Source organism: Aulonocara sp. 'chitande type north' Nkhata Bay, linkage group LG13 (assembly GCF_057382095.1).
Source record: "Aulonocara sp. 'chitande type north' Nkhata Bay isolate Kocher_YH1m ecotype deep benthic linkage group LG13, A_spYH_male_GT1.1, whole genome shotgun sequence".
In the NCBI taxonomy this organism is placed as follows: Eukaryota; Metazoa; Chordata; class Actinopteri; order Cichliformes; family Cichlidae; genus Aulonocara; species Aulonocara sp. 'chitande type north' Nkhata Bay.
Genome location: NC_141356.1, coordinates 33,619,578 through 33,636,728, shown reverse-complemented (window position 1 = coordinate 33,636,728; position 17,151 = coordinate 33,619,578). Strand labels below are relative to the sequence as shown.

Sequence of the window (17,151 nt, the reverse complement as noted above, 5' to 3'; positions counted from 1 at the left end):
GTAGTTAAACCTTTACTCAAAAAGCATCTCTAGACCCAGCAGTCTTAGCTAATTATAGGCCAATCTCCAACCTTCCTTTATATCAAACATCCTGGAAAGAGTAGTTGTCAAACAGCTAACAGATCATCTGCAGAGGTTTATTTGAAGAGTTTCAGTCAGGTTTCAGAGCTCATCACAGCACAGAAACCGCTTTAGTGAAGGTTACAAATGATCTTCTTATGGCCTCTGACAGTGGACTCATCTCTGTGCTTGTCCTGCTAGACCTCAGTGCAGCGTTCGATACTGTCGACCATAATATCCTATTAGAGCGATTAGAACATGCTGTAGGTATTACAGGTACTGCACTGCAGTGGTTTGTATCATATCTATCTAATAGACTCCAGTTTGTGCATGTAAATGGAGAGTCCTCTTCACACACTGAGGTTAATTATGGAGTTCCACAGGGTTCAGTGCTAGGACCAATTCTGTTTATATTATACATGCTTCCCTTAGGCAGCATCATTAGAAGACATATCTGTGCATAACCAAGGTAATGCCATCCAGAGTAAGCATCTGGTTAGACACCATGCTCCCAAGGACATCATCTTCAGTTTGATCTGAATTAAGAAGCAGAAAGTTAGGGCCATCCAGGTCTTTATGTCTTTAAGACATTCCTGCAGTTTAACTCATTGGTGTGTGTTATCGGGCTTCATGGACAGATAGAGCTGGGTGTCATCTGCATAGCAGTGAAAATGTATGCTAAAATTTCCAGTAACGCTGTGAGGAACCTTGGAGTCATTTTTGACCAGGACATGTCCTTCAACGCACATATTAAACAAATATGTAAGACTGCTTTCTTCCATTTGCGCAACATCTCTAAAGTTAGAAATATCCTGTCTCAGAGTGACGCTGAAAAACTAGTTGATTTATTTATTACTTCTAAGCTGGACTCCTGTAATTCATACGGAAGAGGATTAGAGCCACTGGGAAAAAAAGTGGGCTCGTCTTTTTTTCTTCTTCTTTTCCAGAATTCTGAGAAAGAAGTCTGAATTCTGACTTGAATTCTGACTTGAATTCTGACGTGCCCACTTTTTTTTTTCCAGTGACCCTAATCCTCCGCAAATTCATTATTATCAGACTTTCCCCCCAAAATTCATTTTTCTTTTAGGACTGTTCCCTGAACAGAATTCAGTTAATCCAGAATGCTGCTGCATGATTACTGAAAAGGGCTAGAAAGCATATTTTGCCCATACTGGCTTCTCATTATTTGATCCTGTTATCTCCAAAGTCAAATTTAAAATCCTTCTACTCTCTGTTTTCCTCCCCTTACCCCCAGACGATCGTAGCAGATGGCCCCGCCCCTCCCTGAGCCTGGTTCTGCCGGAGATTTCTTCCTGTTAAAAGGGAGTTTTTCCTTCCCACTGTCGCCAAAGTGCTTCCTTAGTGGGTCATATGATTGTTGGGGAGTTTTCTTTATTTTTTTTGTGTTTATCTTACAACATAAAGCGCACTGAGGCAATTTGGCACCATATACTTCTTTATTTCTGTGTATATTATCTAGACTATTTCATGATCAGTAGATTTGTTATGCATGGATTTGATAAGAAAAGTAACACAGTTGATGTTTTTGGTTTTTGCAGTGTGTCGAAGCAGCACGCAGTAATCCCCAGCCAGGTTTTTGAGTTAGAGGATGGCAGCAGCAGCTATAAGGACTTTGCTATGACCAGAAACAATCGCTTTAGCAGTGCCGGACAAGCCTCCAAAAACATCATCCAGCCTCCATCTGCAGTGTTGCACTACTATAACGTTCCTCCGTGCATATCACAGGATCATTTACTGAGGGTAAAGTACTTCTGTCTGTTCGCTGTCCGTCTTTTCTGTGTAACTGTAAAGAACTGTTTAAAGGTATTCCAAACCTCCTAAAACATTTTCTATCCTATCATACAGAGATGTATCCAAAATCTACTTCATAATTTCTTGTTTTTTCCTGAATTAATATGATTATTATCTTGGAAATTCCAAAAAAACCCATTGTTATTAAGAAGACTGCCCTGTTTTTCTGAATTAACAAGATATCCTTAAATGCCCAAAGATCCTCTCTTGAGTTGAGCCTGATTTCTTGAGCAGTCTTTGCCATAAAGAAATCCACTCCCACATTGTATAACAAATGCTGATAAGTTGTATGTTTAATTGTTGCCTAGTGCAGAACTGCTCACACGCTGCTGTCTGTGTTTCTGTAGCTGTGCACGGAGCATGATCTGCCTGGCTTTGTCAAATTTAAGATGTTTGATGCCAAACGTAAGTAGACATTTGATTGAACAGATGAAGTCTCGTGAATGTGGTCATCGCCTGCCTTTTAATGTTCAGTCTCTTTTTTCAGCCTCTTCTAAGACCATCTCCGGCTTGTTGGAGTTTGACAGTAAGACAGAGGCTGTGGAGGTTCTTACTGTTCTCAACCACTACCAGATTAGGATTCCCAGTAAGTCCATGAGAAAAACATCCATCACTGCCTACTCTGTCAGTCTCATGCTGGAAACTTCACAAATAATTCCTGAATGTGGAGCTGGAAAATACATCTGAAGTAGAAAAAATTATTTTGTAAAAATTATTTTGTGAAATTTAAACAGTTAATGCAGTTAATGTTAGTTTAATTCCTTGAGGATGAAAGTCTGCACTGTGGACTTCCTGCTAACCTCTAATTCTGTTAAATAAATAATAAATCCTGTTTTCATGGACGCCTGGATGTTAAACTTAATTGTTACACCTGGTAAAGCAGCAACGCTGATCATTTAATTAAAGATGAAAGAATTCAGACAGTTTTCAATGCTCAGTGATGCCACAGTGTTCGTTTGACTTTGGGACCTGAAACGGACGGAGTTTAGGACCCAGATTACCCCGTGAGGCGCTGTGTAGCACATAACATCGGTTCGAGGTCAGTAAGCACAACCAGAATTCATACATAAGGCGCACTGTTGATTTTCGAGAAAATTAAAGGATTTTAAGTGCGCCTTATAGTGCGGAAAATACGGTACTAACCATGCTTTACATTTTATACTGCACTGTCACATCCTCCAATTAATGTAATTTTATTTACATGGCATCAAATCCTAAACTGTCCTCCAGGACACTTGCCATAGAACAGTTTCTTCCCCTCTGCTGTTGGACACATGAACAATAACCATATGACTGTTCCCGCTACTAACACATGACCCTACGCTGTGTTCACTGCATCATTCCATGTTTGCACTGATCACCACCTGCACTCATGTATATATCTTTCAACGTAGCACTCTTAATTCTTATTCTCATGTATATATCTCATGTATAGCTCATGCACATATCTTTCTACGTAGCACTTTTAATTCTTATCCCTACTTTTATTTTTTCATGTCTATTTAAGTACTATTTATGACACTATGTTTGCACTGAAGCACCGCAGCAATTTCCTAATGTTGTAAACCTGCTCAACATTTGGCAATAAACCCCTTTCTGATTCTGATTCTGATTCTGATAGTAAAGTGAAGAGCTAAGTCCTTTTAGCAGCGCATGGCTCTCTTTTAATATGAAGAGCTCTTAGAAATGTTCTCTCTAAGCTGCGCACGTGCGCAATTGCGCACTGCTGGCATGGTGTCTGCGCACAGAAAATCTGCGTTGCGCACAAAAAAAAACTGAATTGAAATTAAAATTAAAACTTTAACAATTCTGTTTTGCAGTGCACCAGTGTTGTAGCTAGCAAAGCGGCTGATGTGGAGTGAAGCCACGTTAGTGTACAACCATTGGAGATGTGAGCAGGACAGACGGAACAACTGACGGGAAAAGTGTGGACTTTATACCAGTTTTTAAATCGTGTTGATCGGCCACGTAAAACCAGAGTTATGATAAAAAACACGCAATGTTTGGTTTTCTTCCTGAATACTGTCGTTGTTTATATTTACTGCGGGAAGAAACGGTAAAAACGGCGTTTCATAAGGAAAACGCTCGAAAGCCTGTGAGCAAAGACAAGACCAAGCCCCCTCTGCCTTTCCTATTCGTCCAAAAAAGTGCCATTCGACCAATCAAAAAATGATATGGCAACGTGGCATCTAGTTGTTAAGAAACGGGGGACGTTTTAGGAGTGACGGCGTGTTTGAGATGTGAGAGATTTGAGACGTTTAGCGCAAATCTTGTGTAGTCAGTGTGTAGTTAGTGTGTAGTGTAGTCAACAGTTTTGTTGTGTGTGTCAGAACAATGAGGCGCCTGCTGAGTGTTACAGGTGTTACAGCAGTGATACATCTGCTGCTGTCAGGCCTGCAGGTCAGGGCCGTGCAGAGAGGTTTAAAGGGACGGGTGCTCAAAGTTAAAAAGGGGCACATTGAACCAGGCTGAATAACAACAACACACATTCATCAAGAGTCTAATATGGGAAGGGCAGGGCTGTGCTGATCTGAGACTGTAGACAGTAAAAAGTCCACAGGAGAGATGGTAGCTGATTAAACAAGTGTCATGAGATAATAACAAAATGCAAAGATTGGTGACAGCACTTGGAACCATAAGGACACAAAAAACTGTGAGAAATAATTTAGGCTCTGCCTGTGAATCACTCTTTGCTTCTCTTCTTCCTTCCATCCCATCATTTCATATATCACTCTCCACTTGCTGTATATGTGAGAACAAGGCACAACTTGCTATTGCAATAAACTATAATCTAATTATCCACACCTAACAACTCCTGCACTTAATCTAAATGATGACAGAAAAATGTTATAGCCCTGCCTTTAGTAGCCTCACACAGGTCCTGCTGTTTCCTCCTCATGTCCTTACCAGCCATGTCTGGACAATGTTATATCATGAGTAAATCCATCTAAATAAAACACACACATGCACACACAGTGACATTTTAGACCTTCTTCAGAATACTGTATATACTATGGGCATCAGTGTGCTGATCCAGAATCCTTACATTATTATTTATTACTAGAGCTACAATAATAAAGCAATGAGGAGGGGGAAGTAATAAATATGAAATAATGTATTTATGATGATTGCATTTGTTTCACTATCCACTCTGTGCAGGGCAAAGCTTATTACATGTTTAAACTGTAGAGATACAATCATTTTACTGCTGTAAAATCCAACTTTTGTCTTATTTAAAATATAAATCTAATATAATCTGCTTCTTAATGCATGTTCTTTAAAATACAGCGTGTGTTTTTTAATATATTATAATTATAATAATTATTATGTGAACATGCATATTAGATCGTTTTTAGTGAAATATAATCCCTCCAGAAAGGCAGGAAAAGCCCGGAAACTTACTTTAAAACTAAACATGTTCCCTAAAACGGTGACAGAGCTACAGACCCATGACAGCCTTACACAGGTAGCCAGCAGCTATGACCAGCACTACTTGTGCAGTTAATAAAAGGACAGGTAATGTTTGTCGCGCTGTTGCACACACAGCACGCTCGTTTGTTTCAGTTCGTCAGTTGCAACAAGACAGCTTACCAACGTGTACGTAATAAGCTAATACTCCTGGGTGCTACACACTACAGTGCACGCTGTACACCTACTTACTGGTTTTGTCGCATCAGTCTGTGTCTCTGAGTTAACTTGTGTTTCTCCTACAGCTCCGGACCGCTAAAAATGCGCGTGCTCTTTGTGAGCTCGTTCCCGGCTCGTAACCAGCGCGTTCTGCCGTCAAGGGCGATCATTGGTTAAATGTGATCATGTGACTGATGTGGTGTATTCATAATTGTCTCTGGTACATTTGTTGTATGGGCAGTATGTGTTCACTGTTTGATTGTGTAATTACGTGTTACGCACTGGCAATGCATGCCGGTAGATGGTAATACAGGAAGTAAAGAGATGGTCTTACCGCACACAGTGGTCTCGCGTACTTATTCAGATTCAGAGTAAGAATCACACATGGTGTCAGAAGTGCTGTGTGACTTGTAAGACTCCATACATCTGCCGAGTGTGAGGAGAAGGGGAAGGTGGAAACAAAATGCCGAATGACGACGTAGACGATCGTCCGAGGGCAGGAGTTAGCACCGCGGCTAGCACTCCCAGCGCTACGTTTAGCATCCAACCACCGGAGCCCTTTGATTTTTCCAAACCACACGAATGGACAAGATGGGTCCGTCGCTTCGAGAGATTCCGTCAGGCAAGTAATCTGTCTGCGAGCTCGGAGGAAAATCAAGTGAACACTCTCATATATTGTATGGGAGACGAAGCGGATGACGTCCTGAGAGGACTAAAGTTAAGTGATGTAGACCAACGGGACTATGCTAAAGTGAGAGATAGCTTCCACAACTTTTTCATTGTCAGGAAAAATGTTGTTTATGAGCGCGCACGTTTTAATATGTGCAAACAAGAGCCGAATGAGACTGTTGATGCATTCGTGACTGCCTTGCATGCATTAGCAGAGCACTGTAACTACGGACCGCTCCACGATGAGCTGATAAGAGACAGAATAGTAGTGGGCTTGGCCAACACGAGGCTGTCTGAGCGCATGCAGATGGAAAAAGACTTGGACTTGGATAAAGCTATAAATATGGCCAGGCAGTCAGAAGAAATCAAAAAGCAACAGTCAGCTTTGAGAAGTGAAACAAATGTAATGCATGTAAATGCGAAAACAGTTGACAGAGTGATACAAAAGCACGACAAAACAAAGTTCAACATGTTCAAAAGTAAAACTGTCAAAACACAACAGCAATATAGCAAGAGACAAAGTAACAAATGCTACAAGTGCGGAGGCTCTCCACATCCGAAACCTGAGTGCCCAGCAAATGATGCAAAATGTCATTTATGTGGAAAAAAAGGTCACTACCAGCGAGTCTGCAGACAAAGCAAGACAGTGCAAAGTATTGAGGAGGAAGAGGAGCAAGGTTTCTTCCTAGGCTCAGTTTCCAGTGACGGCCAGGCGTGGACAGCCAACATACAAGTGAAAGATGCAAAAATCACTTTCAAACTGGATACTGGAGCAGATGTGACTGTAATAGCTGACTCGGACTTATCAAAGATTTTTGCTAACGAACACAGACCAGTCCTCCAGCAGCCAGAAAAACCTTTGTTAGGCCCTGGAAAAACACCACTGGACGTTGCAGGTTTTACAAAGCTACAGCTCAACTACGGAGCGAAACAGACAACAGAGAAGGTCTATGTTGTAAGAAACCTGAGCACTCCACTGCTAGGCCTGCCCGCCATTACAGCTCTTGGCCTGCTGGTGCGAGTGACGCGGTTTCAATGGACACTCTGAAGACTACTTAACCTAAACTTTGCAATGGTCTAGGGAAAGTGCAGCGGGCCTATCACATTAAACTCAAACCGAATGCTGTGCCGTACTCACTCAAAACTCCGCGAAGGCTTCCTCTGCCTCTGATGGGAAGGGTAAAAGAGGAACTCCAACGAATGGAAGAGCTTGGTGTCATTACCCGAGTTGAGGAACCAACGGATTGGTGTGCCGGCATGGTTGTTGTTCCAAAGAAAAACAGCCCTAGGCTAAGACTTTGCGTAGACTTTACCGGACTAAATGAGTATGTGTGCAGGGAAAAATATGTGCTGCCATCGGTTGAACAAAGTCTCGGAATGCTCGCAGGAGCCAAAGTGTTTAGCAAACTGGATGCCAACATGGGCTTCTGGCAGATTCCCCTGTCCAATGAGTCTGCCAAACTCACCACCTTCATCACACCCTTTGGGCGGTTCCACTTTAACCGCCTACCGTTTGGGATCAACTCAGCGCCCGAACACTTTCAGCGCATGATGGCGGAGGTCATCGAGGGTCTCGAAGGAGTGGTGTGTCACATTGACGATGTGTTGGTGTGGGGACGTAACCATCAGGAGCACGATTCCCGTCTCCATGCTACACTGCAAAGACTGGAAAAAGCAGGCATAACGCTGAATGTTGAAAAATGCGAGCTCTCCCAGAGCAAGGTTGCTTTCTTGGGTCACATCATAGCGGATACAGGAATCAGTCCTGACCCGAAGAAAACGGAGGCAATTACAGAAATGACAGAGCCAACTAATGTGTCAGAGTTGCGCAGTTTTCTGGGCATGGTGAATCAAGTGGGCAAGTTCATCCCCCATTTAGCTGAAAAAGACAAAGCCCTGCGAGATCTTCTTTCCAAAAAGAACGCATGGTATTGGGGAACTGACCAAGTGAGAGCTTTCAAAACATTACGAGATGCCCTGACCTCACCCCCAGTGCTCGCAATGTATGACCCCAACAGAGACATTAAAGTATCAGCAGATGCTTCATCCTATGGTCTCGGAGGTGTTCTTTTGCAGCTGTGGGAAGAAGGATGGCGACCAGTGGCGTATGCATCGAGGTCCCTTTCTCCTACAGAACAACGATACGCACAAGTGGAAAAAGAGGCACTGGCATCTACATGGGCGTGTGAGCGTTTTCGTGATTTCCTGATTGGTAAACATTTTTGTCTTGAAACGGACCACAAACCTCTCGTTTCTTTACTGGGAGGACAAGCTCTGGATCTCTTGCCACCCAGGATCCAGCGATTCAGAATGAGACTCATGCGTTACTCGTACACTGTGCAGTACGCCCCAGGGAAATCGCTCTGGACAGCAGATACTTTGTCCCGCTCACCTCTGAAAAAACCAATGAACCTGTCAGACAAAGAGCTGATGGAAAGCACAGACATATATGTGGACAGTATTGTAGCAAACATGCCTGTCAGTTCATCATATATGCAAACACTGAAGGAACAACTGAAAAGCGACAGTGTGTGTGCTCGTGTCATGGACATGTGCACCGAAGGCTGGCCAGAACATGCAAAACAAGAGCCTTTACTGCGAAATTACTGGCCTGACCGAGCCACGCTCGCTGTTGAAGACGGCCTTTTGTTAAAAGACACACGGCTTGTCATTCCTTCAGCAATGAGAAACGAGGTGCTGGAAAAACTTCACGAAGGACACCGAGGTGTTGTAAAATGTAAAGCTCGTGCACGCCAAACAGTGTGGTGGCCCGGGCTGAGTCAACAAATCTCTGAGATGCTGCTCAAGTGCAAAACGTGTATTCAAGAAAGACACAATAACAGTGAGCCACTCATGCCAACAGAATACCCTGCCCGCCCATGGCTGAGAGTGGGCACAGATCTTTTCGAGCTGGGAGGGAAAACTTACCTTCTCGCTGTTGACTATCACTCTAGATTTGTTGAGATTGCTTTGTTAAACAGGACAAAATCAAACGATGTCATTACTCACCTGAAATCTTTCTTTGCCCGTCACGGCATCCCAGAGGTCCTCATGTCTGATAATGGGCCACAGTATTCAGGTCAAATCTTTACAGACTTTGCAGCAGCATACGGCTTCAAACACATCACAAGCAGTCCCAAGTTTCCACAAAGTAATGGAGAAGCAGAACGTGCTGTGCAGACTGTAAAAACTCTTCTGAAAAAAGCAGCTGATCCTTATCTAGCTCTTCTTGCCTATAGAGCTACACCACTGCAGTCCGGATACAGCCCTGCAGAGCTTTTAATGGGCAGACGTCTGCGAACCACACTGCCGATGCTTCCATCGCAGCTGGAGCCCACACTGCCGGACAACGCACTGCTCGCTCGAAAGGAAAGGGAGAAGAGGATGATGGACATGGCAAACTTCAACAGGCGCCACCGCGCAAAACCTTTATGCAGCCTGTCCCCAGGAGAGCAAGTTTGGGTGACTGATGTCAAAACTACAGGCACTGTTATCCAAAATCACTCTACACTTTGGAGATCCAAGATGGCGCCGGTGTGCATGGCTGGCCGTCTTCGACTCCGTCTGCGCCTCGGCGTTGTACTCCTTGTGTCTTTATCTTTGGCACTTTGTTCTCTAGGTGATTGTACGCTAATAACCTATGATAGAAACACGCTCCTGAATCTTCGTTTCTCCTGTTCTCAACGACCGAACTGTCTTGGGACCGCGGGTGATGCCATTCCCCTGATGCCCGTCTCTCCCACTCATCTGACCGATTTACCTCTTCACATGCCCCGCAGGATACGCCCCAGGAGACGGGGTAGAAGGAGTGGTGTCCATGTCCGCTTCAAGGCTTATATCAGAGCCATGGCTACGGATTACCCCCCTACTAGCTGTGAATTTTCTCGTTTCATCCACCATCTTGGTAGCCGCTTTGCGGCTAAACTGCTCAACCACCGTTGGATATGTCCCGTTGGCCCTCAGTCCTATCCTGCCTGCCCAGTGGCCTTCCACTCTGCTCGTTCTTGGATATCACTGCCTGGCCGTGGTGTTCAACAAAACAACCTCAGTACCCTCAAACGAGCTACTACTAAGGACAGGACTCCTCGGACTCGGATGGCCTTATTTAATGTTAGGTCTCTTTCTAATAAGGCCTTCCTCTTAAATGATTTTTTTCTCTCCTCGGGTCTGGATGTTTTATTTTTGACTGAGACATGGACCTCTCCGGGTGAGTTCATCCCCTTCTCTGAACTTCTCCCTTCTGACTGTGCCTTTTTTAGCTCACCGAGGCTTACTGGTAGAGGTGGTGGCTTAGCCTCGGTTTTTAGAAATAAACTTGAGGCACGGCTGCTACCCTCCCCAACCTATTCTAGCTTTGAAGCTCAGCTATTGGAACTGACTGGCCCTCGAACTACTCTGTGTGTCGTGGCTTATCGTCCGCCTAAATATCATAAGGTGTTCATTTCTGAATTTGCTGATTTTTTGGGTTCTATTCTTTTTAAATATGATTCTGTAGTTATTTCTGGTAACTTCAATATTCATGTTTGTTGTATGGATGACCACCTGTCTAAAGATTTTTCTGCACTGACTGACTCTTTTAATCTTACCCAGTGGGTAAATGAACCTACTCATGTTAAGGGTCACACCCTTGATCTGGTTTTTTCATTTAACGTGGATATATGCATTAAGGAAATTAGAAATACTGGACTTTCTGATCATTCCCCGGTCATCTTTGACGTTGACCTGGGTATCACTGACCCTTACTTGGAGGTTCCTCTCCATCCTACTCGGACTATTAACGCCGATACTGTGGTCAACTTCTCTACATCTTTTGTTAATTCTTCATTTAATATGTCGGACTGCTTTATCCCACACACACTTGAGAATTTTACCAATACTTTTTTAACTACATGTTCCTCGATTCTTAACACTATTGCACCTATCAAACACAAACGCCCCAGAACCTACTCGCAATGCTGGTTAAACGACTCTGTCCGTGTTCTACGGCGTTTGTGCAGGCGCGATGAGAGGAGGTGGAGGAATGATAGACTCCAGTCATCATATGACATTTTACGTATTAGCCGCTCGAAATTCCAATCTGCTGCCAGAATGGCTAAAGCAGCCTTCTTCGCTAAGATTATTACTTCTAATGGTGACAATCCTCGCATCCTATTTAAAATTTTTAACTCAGTGGTGAATCCTCGTCCCTCTATGCCACTCTCGTGCTCCCCAGGTCTCTGTGAAAAATTTTCAAACTACTTTCTAGATAAAGTTTTATCTCTTAGATCTACGCTTCCTTTGGTGGCTGACAGTATGTCTAATCCTGACTGTTCTGCTGCCTTACATCAATTTGAATTAATTTCACTTCCCACTCTGAAGCGTATAACTGAGAAACTAAACAATACTAATTGTGTACATGATGTTCTTCCATCTCGTATAGTCAAGGATTGTTTTAATGTAATTGGACCCTGTCTTTTGTCTATATTGAACCTCTCCTTGCTTTCTGGTTATGTACCTTCAGTTCTTAAACATGCTTTTATTCAACCTGTTTTAAAGAAAAATAACCTGGATCATAGTGATTTTGCCAACTATAGACCGATTTCCAAGCTTCCTTTCTTGGCTAAAATTCTTGAGAAGGTGGTTCTACTTCAACTGCAGACCTACCTGGACGAGAATAATATAAATGATAAATTCCAATCAGCCTTTAAACAACATCATAGCACTGAATCAGCGCTGCTTCGTGTTTTTAATGATCTTTTACTTATGGCTGATAATGGTCGTCCTTCTGTTTTAGTTCTATTGGATCTTTCATCTGCATTTGATATGGTTGACCATAACATCCTAGTCGCAAGATTAGAGCACTCTGTTGGCATTAAGGGCACTGCCTTGGACTGGTTCAAATCTTACCTCTCCAATCGGCTTTCTTCGGTACATCTGGCCTCATCTTCCTCTTCCCCTGTACCTGTTTGCTGTGGTGTCCCCCAGGGTTCTGTGTTAGGCCCTACCCTTTTCTCACTGTATATGCTTCCTTTAAGCGCTATCTTTGAGAAATACCACATTGCTTTTCACTATTATGCGGATGACATCCAGATTTATTTTGAGTTACATGATGATCTCGCTTTATCTTTAAATAACTTTCGTGAGTGCATGAGTGAGGTCAAGAAATGGCTGTTGGCAAATACTCTTATTCTCAATGAAAAAAAGACTGAAATCATGATTTTTGGCAGTAATGCCCTTCGCGCCAAACTTCAAGATGCCTTTGGGTTTCTTACTAGTTCTTTCTCTGATACTGTCAGGAATCTGGGTGTCTTGTTTGACAGCTCCTTTAAACTTGATAAACAGGTGTCTGCTGTTGTCAGATCTAGTTTTTATCAGCTTCGTCTCATCTCCAGGGCCAGACACTATATCCCGTATAATGACTTAGAAAAGCTCATTCATGCTTTTGTAACGTCAAGGCTAGATTACTGTAACTCACTCTATTCTGGTCTCCATGCTACCCTTCTACATAGATTACAGACAGTTCAGAATGCTGCGGCACGTATTCTAACTAAAACCAAGAAGTTTGACCATATTACTCCGGTTCTTGCTGAGCTGCATTGGCTGCCTATCAAATACCGTATTCAATTTAAAATTTTGCTGCTTACTTTTAAAATTATCAATAATACTGCACCAACCTATCTTAAGGAACTTTTAAACCCTTATGTCCCTGCCAGGGCTTTAAGGTCATCCTCGCAGTTATTGTTAGTTCAGCCCAGATCTCGGTTGAAATCTAGAGGCGATCGATCGTTTGCCTTTGCTGCACCTGAGTTATGGAACAGCCTCCCGATTGGCATTCGGGAGTCTGATTCTATTTTTTCTTTTAAAGCACGCCTTAAAACTTATCTTTTTGAACTTGCCTTTTCTACCCGTTAAATGCTGACTGTTAACTGCGACCTATTGCATTAACTTTTTACTATTCCTTCATTCTTGGTGTTCTCTATCATGCGGCACTGGGTCTGCTATAATCTATGTGCTGCAGTCCATTTTATTAGTGGCTTTCTACTGTGAACATTGTCTGCTGTTCTTATTATATTTGATATTAATGCTCTTAACTGTATTATTTTATTGTTTTTCTGTAAAGCACTTTGGTATGCCTAGGCTTTTAATGTGCTCTATAAATAAAGGTTGTTGTTGTTGTTGTTGTACACCCCGATCATACACAGTGGAGTTACCACAAGGGACTGTGAGGCGTAATCGTGTGCATTTGATTCCTTTAAGTTCACCTGTGCATGAACCTGCTAATGTGCCTGTGTTGCAGAAGCCTCAAACACCCAGTGTGACCCCTGCTACACCTGTTAACACTGATGTGGTCAGAACCAAGTCAGGGAGGCCAATAGTTAAACCTAAAAAGTTAGATCTGTAAGAGAAAAAAAAAAAGGTTGTTGTTATATAACTGTGTTATAATGGTTTTGTAGAGCACAGTAAAATAAAGCTAAAAAGAACAAGAAAACAAAAACAAAAGGTTAAAAATGTAATGCAGATTGTTTGCCAGATGTTCTTGTATGGCTTTGAAAAAGAGAAAAAAAGAATCAAGAGGTAGTCTGGTTGGAAGTTCTGTCTTGAGAAAAGTAATATTCTGTTTTTGTTTAAAAGGGGAGATGTGGTGTATTCATAATTGTCTCTGGTACATTTGTTGTATGGGCAGTATGTGTTCACTGTTTGATTGTGTAATTACGTGTTACGCACTGGCAATGCATGCCGGTAGATGGTAATACAGGAAGTAAAGAGATGGTCTTACCGCACACAGTGGTCCCGCGTACTTATTCAGATTCAGAGTAAGAATCACACAACTGATGCAAGCCAGGTCCTTTTATTTAGCAAAACTGTGATTAATAGTTAAATATTATTGTTGAGGGGCACAGACAGGACTCCGCACGCACGCACACATTAAAAAAATAATAATAATTTTTAAAAAAAAAGTTGCCTCAACAAAAGGGCACTTTGGGCACCCATCAGGAAAGGGGCGGGTGCTCAAGCCCCTCTAGCCCCCCCCCCCCCTCTGCACGTGCCTGCTGCAGGTATCAGGCTGTTGTTCTCCTTCATCTCATAGTGGACAGAAATTAGACCATTGTCCTCACTTGGTCTGAGGACAATGGTATACACACACACACACACACACACACACACACACACACATTCTCACATAACACACACACACACACACATACACACACGCACACACACACACACGCACACATACACACACACACACATACACACACACGCACACACACACACACACACACAGACACTCTTTTCCAGCTAAATGCAAATACATGGAAGGGAGCCTTATCAAGCCAAACCTGTACCATTCCTTTTGCCCTCACATCTTTATCACAGTTGATATACCAGTCAGGCTGTTATGCTAAGTATGCATTTGTTTGTGTTTCTTTTTTCAGATGGGTCCAACCCATACACACTCAAACTGTGTTTTTCCACCTCATCACATCTATAAAGAGCTACCGAGCTTACAGAGAGCTGCTGGACCTGCTGATAGCTGACCTCTGACCCAAGGAGGGAGCATGAAAGGCAGACGCGAAGAGGAGTGAGGCAGAGAGAAACCAAGATGAGAATAATAAAGGATGGAAATGGACGGGTATTTATAGAGTGCTTTTCTAGTCTTACTGACCAATCAAAGCACTTTGAGTTTGATGGCCACCAAAGAAGAACGTGGTAATGGACACTCTGAGGAATCCACTCTACATTTAGACGTCTGTACAGGCAACTGAAGTCACATTTTATCTTTAAAAAAATGTAAAAAAAAATTAAAAATGGAAACAATTTTAACTTGCTGTCATTTAAGGTTTCTTAGTGTTACATAAACTTGCTGCCCTGTGGGAGCTAAGCTTACAGGCCGAGCTTTCACTGCAGTGCTTGGTCAGCATGAGACGCGTAGCTAATTTATGAGTTTACTATAAAAATATTAACACATGACATCTGGAGGAATCATGTTAGGAATGTCATCAAGGTTTCAATGACTATTTATGTTTATCAGAAACAAAACTTTATTGTTCATGTAAAAAATCAGAACCGCGTCTGGTTTGTTTTAGCCTAACCTGAAGAAATGAATCCAATATGTAGACTAACTTGTAGAGAAGAAACTCTCTCTGTCATGATATTTGCTGAGAAACTTCAGAGGACGATACACATTTTATACACCTCAAGTGTCCCGAAGCAGCCCACGTCAGAAACCTGTCTAATGACATATTAATAAGCAGCTTGGAATGAGTTTCCATGTCTGGACATGTTAAAAAATGAGATGTTGACATCGACTGAAAACATTTTTCATATATTTTAAAGTGGATCAAAGTTATTTTCCCCACTTAATGTGAGTTTAAAATGAGTCTACTGACGTTTTCCCCAGAATTCTGTGCATATATCTGTAGATCTTTTAATATATCAGTATTTGAATTACTGTACACAGAAAATTGTAGTGGGTTTTATTAGAGTCAGCTGCGACCTCTTGTGTTTTCTGTATAAATAGAAATCAATTGCGTGCTGTGTCCATTTGAGGTCATTTTAGAATCAAAATGTATGTTATTGTCACAGAGTTGCTGGACTCTCCTTTATTGTAACAGTGAAATAGATGTGAACTGAAAACAGTGCAAATCTACAGTCCAGAGATCAGAATATGAGTTATTCTTCTTTATCTGATTCAGGACTTCTTTGATCTGTAGCAAGCTGAAAACAACATTAGCCACGAGTCTGAGAGGAGGCTTCTGCATGTAACTGCACTCAATGCTTCTTAGATGATTAAACTGGGGATACTGGACACATTGCATCAGCTTGTCAGCATGATCTTTAAATGTCCCTGCTGTTACCTTAAGATAACATGTTTTCAGTTGTAACAGGATGTAAACTACCTGTGTTGATATATATGGAAACGGCAATTTTATTTATGCAGCACACGTGCTAAAACCCGTGTACGTTTACAATGCCTTAAGGCAATGAGAACCACAAAATATAAGTTTAAAAAGCAGAAAAAAGTCAAATAAAAAACACCCACTGAGTGAAGGCCTGTGTAACTAAAAAGGTGTTGAGTGAGCACAGCTTTGACTGATCTCAGGTCAGCAAGCAGCAGGACGTCAAAAATAGAAAATAGCATCCTTACATCTAATATTGTGATCGAACAGTTAAAAGATGTGAACCTGAAGACCTGAGCTTTAACTTGAAATGCGCTGTAGCTCATTCCAGTATAAAATGCGTTGATGTTGAAAAAAGAATAACAGAAGTACCATTTGTCCAAGCAGAAAAGAAAAACGTAAATGTTGGAATCTGACACTTTTACAAGAGCAGAGGGATCACATCTAACCTGGGAGGAAACATTTCCTGATGGTTGTGGTCTTTTCCAGGATCACATAAGGGCTTACTGTGTGTGCGTCATGTGACATTTCACCCACAGTCACATGATCTCGAGCCATTTTAACACCGGTGGGGGATTTTGGACCTTTGAGTTGGACAGTGCTCTCCTGCATTACGCTACTAACAATGATGAAATCAGATTTGGAGGAATGCTCGTCATCACTTATGCTGGATTTTAGAGATTTGGAGAATAAATATCAGGGAGAGTTTGAATCATTAAGTGTCCCAAACTCGATCTCTTAATTGCATCTGCATCATAGAAATATGTGATCTGTTTGCACAACAGTTACTGAGGACAGAAGGAAAAACTCGTAATAAAAAGCATTTTAATTTGTGCAATATTCCGTCTGTTAATCTCAAATCTAAGGTAAAAAAGGTAAAACTGTTTTGGATCAAATACAAAGAGCCAAGTGTCTCTGTTTAGTCAGACTCACGGATTCTAGAACTGAGGCGTCCTTGTTGTAAATAATATTTGAACATAAGCAATAATAACAGACAAGTTGTTGCTTATGTACTTGCTGTGTAACAGTTGTAAATGGGCACTAAGAGGTTTGTATGTAACGTGCTGTTTCTACAGTGATTTAATTTGTTTTTTGGTTATTT

At 42.0% G+C, this 17,151-nt stretch overlaps 1 protein-coding gene across 1 annotated transcript in view; it reads left to right on the top strand.

The window, feature by feature from the left end:
• The window catches only part of LOC147316557 (heterogeneous nuclear ribonucleoprotein L-like), an 87,237-nt gene that overhangs the window by 69,703 nt on the left and 383 nt on the right, over window positions 1-17,151 (top strand). The window contains exons 11-14 of the mRNA XM_086260112.1: window positions 1,620-1,821; window positions 2,220-2,277; window positions 2,360-2,458; window positions 14,586-17,151. The exon at window positions 14,586-17,151 is cut by the window's right edge and continues 383 nt beyond it. Of these exons, the coding sequence (XP_086116238.1) occupies window positions 1,620-1,821; window positions 2,220-2,277; window positions 2,360-2,458; window positions 14,586-14,641 (415 nt within the window). The 3' untranslated portion in view covers window positions 14,642-17,151. The remainder of the gene's footprint in view (window positions 1-1,619; window positions 1,822-2,219; window positions 2,278-2,359; window positions 2,459-14,585) is intronic.